This window comes from Herpailurus yagouaroundi, unplaced genomic scaffold (assembly GCF_014898765.1).
Source record: "Herpailurus yagouaroundi ecotype Mexico unplaced genomic scaffold, PumYag 199, whole genome shotgun sequence".
NCBI lineage: Eukaryota > Metazoa > Chordata > Mammalia > Carnivora > Felidae > Herpailurus > Herpailurus yagouaroundi.
Window position 1 is genome coordinate 12992646 of NW_024412430.1, and position 4136 is coordinate 12996781.

The following is a 4136-nucleotide window of genomic DNA, read 5'->3' on the forward strand; positions in this document are numbered from 1 at the left end:
CTGGCCAAAGGGCGATGCCTAGAGGCAGGGACGGGATGAGAGATGAGAAGTTCACGCGCGGGCAGAGGGGGCTCGTTTTCTTGCATTTTCGGGGCTTTCTGCAAGCCCTGGCCTCCAGCGTCACCATGGTCGCGATTAAAAAACGGCAAAATAGGACCCCTGACCTCCCCCGCCATGAGAATCCAGCAAAGCAGAAAATTTCCTGATGCATTATACATCCGGGACAATGTGAAACTGCCCTTTTGATAAGTGGGTGGTTTTTGTGTTTGTTTTTGTGGGGGTTTTTATTTGTTTTTTTATTTTTTATTTTCTTGCGGGGAGGAACATCTACCAGGACTCCTGGATTTGGAGGCAGAACATCCTCGGCTTCTCAGCTGGCACATCTGCAGCCCCAGCTTTTAAATGTGTACACGCCATGAAATTGTAAGCTAAGAGAACGACAACCACATACGCACATTATCTTTCACCCTTTCGCTGTTAATACCTGTCACAATTCTACCTAGTTAATTGTGGTCTGAGTGCACACACCATCACTCAGAGAACTTGAGTGGATCCAATCTAGTGAGGTTACATTTACTCCTAATCCTCCTCCCTCCCTTTGCAATGTCTTTGATGCTTTTTCCCATAAGTGTGTAAGTGGCGGGGACTTAGCAGAAGCAGGCCGCTCCTTCTAAACGTGATTCGGACCATATGCTTTCTACATTCATCCCCGCTTGGGCTTTTCTTCTCCGCACTAACTGCTAACACGTTATAGTCACCTTGAAATTTCCTCTGCTATTTTCCAATTAAAAGCTTAATAGCCCTGGAAACGGAGTTCATGTGGTGAAGTTTACCATAGCCCCTTGTTCAGGAAGGCTTTCTGCTGGGATCCCATTATGTGCTTGAATAAACCCTTTCTGCAAACAGAAATGGGACTCGGGGTTGTCAGGTGTTGGGTTACAATAGACTTTGAGGCAGGGGACATTTTACCAACATAAATACAAACCTGTTCCTATAGGGAGATGTTGTCAAATACTGGGATATGGAAAACATTCCCATCAAATATGAGAAAAGGATTATTGCGCTATATCAAATGAGTATTTAGATCTCAGCCCCCGATGTGCACTGGAGTGAAATGGGGCCCCGGCCCAAATAATGCCAGACTGTTTGAGTGGCAAAGGGATAGGATGGCTAGGTGAGTGGAGGAGGAAAGGAGGTCGCCTTAGTAGTGGGAACGCCCCCCAAGCCCGTTTTGAGATCTGTTCTTTTCCTGAAAAAAATTCTTTCCTCCCAAGTCACTTACATTCCTAAGTTTCGCTGACCATTAGGAGAAAATTGGGAGGCACGCGTCTGACAAAAAAAAGAAAAAAGGGAAAAAAAAAAGTCCGTGGTCTTCGCATTCCCAAGAGATCTAGAGATTTCCCCGCGAAAGTTCCCAGATTCAGTGTCATTCTGGGCCCTTCTTGTCTGTGTTTATGTGAAGGGACTGGCCGACAATTCCCACTTCGCAGTCTCAGGCCCGCGGGTGTGTGTGTGTGTGGGGGGGGTGGTGGTGGTGCCGGTGACCTCTGCCTCAGATCCCGAAAGTGTAGGAAGTTCCCTCCAGTTGTGTTTTAGGGCTTGTTTTCCTAACAGAGGTCGGGAGAAGAGGGGTTGAGGGTGGGGGTGGATGAGGGGGAATGAGAGGCGACACTGAGGGAGCCTGTACTGACCCAAGTTTGGCCCCGGGGTAGCACTGTTCCTCACAGGTTTCCTGCCCACGCGCCCCCCCCCCCCCCCCCGGCCCACATCCAGTGATCCCCAACCTCCGGACTAGTCTGACAAAGGGGGCGGCTAGGACTTCAAGGGACACCGGGTTCCCTTTCTAATCCTCCTCCCTTCCCGAAATCCCAGAACGCCTGGCGATGCTTTATTTGAATTCGCAGCAAACACAGAGGGACGTTTTCCTGTTACTTGCTTCCAGGGCAGTGCAGAGAAAAACGGCTTCCCAGAGAGGACAAGGGGCGCTGTGCAGCCCAAGGGTTGGCCATTCTTGCGGACTCTTCTCGAATTCGACTCGCCGAGACCTCCAAGAGATGAGCTCAGTGTCCTCTCAGGAGCCCGCGGAACGAAGGCTCCGGGAATGCCATCTCCCCCGCTTTGCACTGAACCATTGTGCTACCCTGCACCGTTGTGTCCTCCCGTTTTTGCATGTTTCTTTGTTTTCTTGCGTTGTGTCTGTGCGTGTGTGTGTGTGTGTGTGTGTGTGTGTGTGTGTGTGTTTGCTTAGTCTTCACGGCGCACTTCCAGCGGGAGTCTGCATTAGGCCAAACCGGTACTCCGAGATTAGAGACACGCCGCTAACAGTTTTGAACAAAGTTTGCTTCTGTCATCTGGTGCAAGGGCGCTCTTCCACGCCTCCCCAAAGACGCTGGGGGGTGGGGGGAGGGCAGGGATGGCCCCATCCCTCATCCATAATTCAGTCACTGAGTCTGTGGGCATTTGAACTGGCCGACTCCAGACCTCCGTTTGATGGTGCGGCAATGACTGTTGGGCAGAACAGAGTGGAGATCGTCGTCACATCCGGCAGCTCGTGGGGTGCTAACGTGGCTCCTCCGTCCGCTGAGAGAAAGTTAGATCCCGCACGTAAGCAGACCCTCCACAGGAGCACTTCCTGGCTTTTCAGGACGGAAACTTTTCTTTCCCTAAAATTACTATTATTATTAAAACATGGGTTGGGGAGTAGAGAAACTCAAGGCCAGAGAGGGCGGTCTTTTTTCCCCTTGAAATAGCCCGCAAGATGGGTTGTCATCCTCGGGCCAGCAGGTTTTCATAAACATACATTTTGTTCCACAGCAGCAAAAGAAAAAGAAATGTTGCAAAGGAAATCAAGAAAGTCAAAATTTCCCCGAACCAGTGGCACTGCCCTACCCCAACTGCACCCGCCAGTGGCCGCAGGGCTCGCCCTAAGTGAAACCCTCTCGGCTCCTGCTGGGTCCCAAGTGCACCCGCAAGGCTCGGGTAGGCTCCGGATCTCGCCGAGCCATTTCGGCCGCCAAGTGTGGGGATGAAAGTGGCCTCGGGCTCGGCGCCGACAAATCAGGCCTGCAGGGAGGGGAGGGGAGAGAAGGGGAGCGGCCAGCTCACTGGCCTACGGGCACCTCCACCCGCACCCCCGCCGGCCCTCCTCTTCCCCGCCCCGCGTGCACCGCCGCGTCCCGGAGCGCCGCAGTCCGGCCGAGCGAAGAGAGCTTGGAGTAGGGGGCCGTGAGCGCCCCCGCCAGAGTGGCCTGGCTGCAGGTGGCAAGGAAGGTGAAGTGCAGGGACTCTGGGGGCGCGAGCGGGAAGGAAAGAGGAAGGCGTGGAGTGGGGTGGGGAGTGGAGAGTGCAAGGAGATCGGGACCCTAGGGGTGGGGGTGACAAGTGGGAGGGAGGAGGAGTGGAGGGGGGAGGGCGGCGGAGGAGGTGCTGGGGCCGCCCGGCGCGCGCGGGAGCTGCAGACGAGCTGGCTCAGATCTTAACCAGAGCTCTCGCCGGCTCTTTGCAGCCGCCGCAACGCCTCTGCGAGGAAGGACGTGCCAGCCGAAGCAGCCTCTGGCAGAGAGACGCGACGCGCGTGGGATTGCGGAGCACCGGAGCGAGGCTGACGGTGCGGGCGTCGCGGGATCCTTGAAGACGGCCGCTGCACCTCCCGCCATCCCGGAGCGCACGCGGCCGCCGGGGCTGCGGGACCGAGGACCGCGCCGCCCGGAGGCCGCCCGAGAGCGGGCCTCTCTGCCCCGCCGTCCAGCGCCCCCTGGCCCGCTGCCGCCGCCAGCCCGCCTGCTCTTCCTGGAGTCCGGGACATGAACGGCTACGGCTCCCCCTACCTGTACATGGGCGGCCCGGTGTCGCAGCCGCCGCGGGCGCCCCTGCAGCGCACGCCCAAGTGCGCGCGTTGCCGCAACCACGGCGTGCTGTCCTGGCTCAAGGGCCACAAGCGCTACTGCCGCTTCAAGGACTGCACCTGTGAGAAGTGCATCCTCATCATCGAGCGGCAGCGGGTCATGGCAGCGCAGGTGGCGCTGCGCAGGCAGCAGGCCAACGAGAGCCTCGAGAGCCTCATCCCGGACTCGCTGCGCGCCCTGCCGGGACCCCCGCCGCCGGGGGACGCCGCCGCCGCCCCGCAGCCGCCGCCG

The 4136-nt window shown here is 57.1% G+C and overlaps 1 protein-coding gene across 1 annotated transcript in view; it reads left to right on the forward strand.

Annotated features, from left to right (window-relative positions):
• The first annotated feature begins 2973 nt into the window (after positions 1-2973).
• Positions 2974-4136, forward strand: part of DMRT3 (doublesex and mab-3 related transcription factor 3) — a 16585-nt gene continuing 15422 nt past the window's right edge. Inside the window, exons 1-2 of the mRNA XM_040449433.1 lie at positions 2974-3270; positions 3506-4135. Coding sequence (XP_040305367.1) covers positions 3804-4135 — 332 coding nt within the window. The 5' untranslated portion in view covers positions 2974-3270; positions 3506-3803. The remainder of the gene's footprint in view (positions 3271-3505; position 4136) is intronic.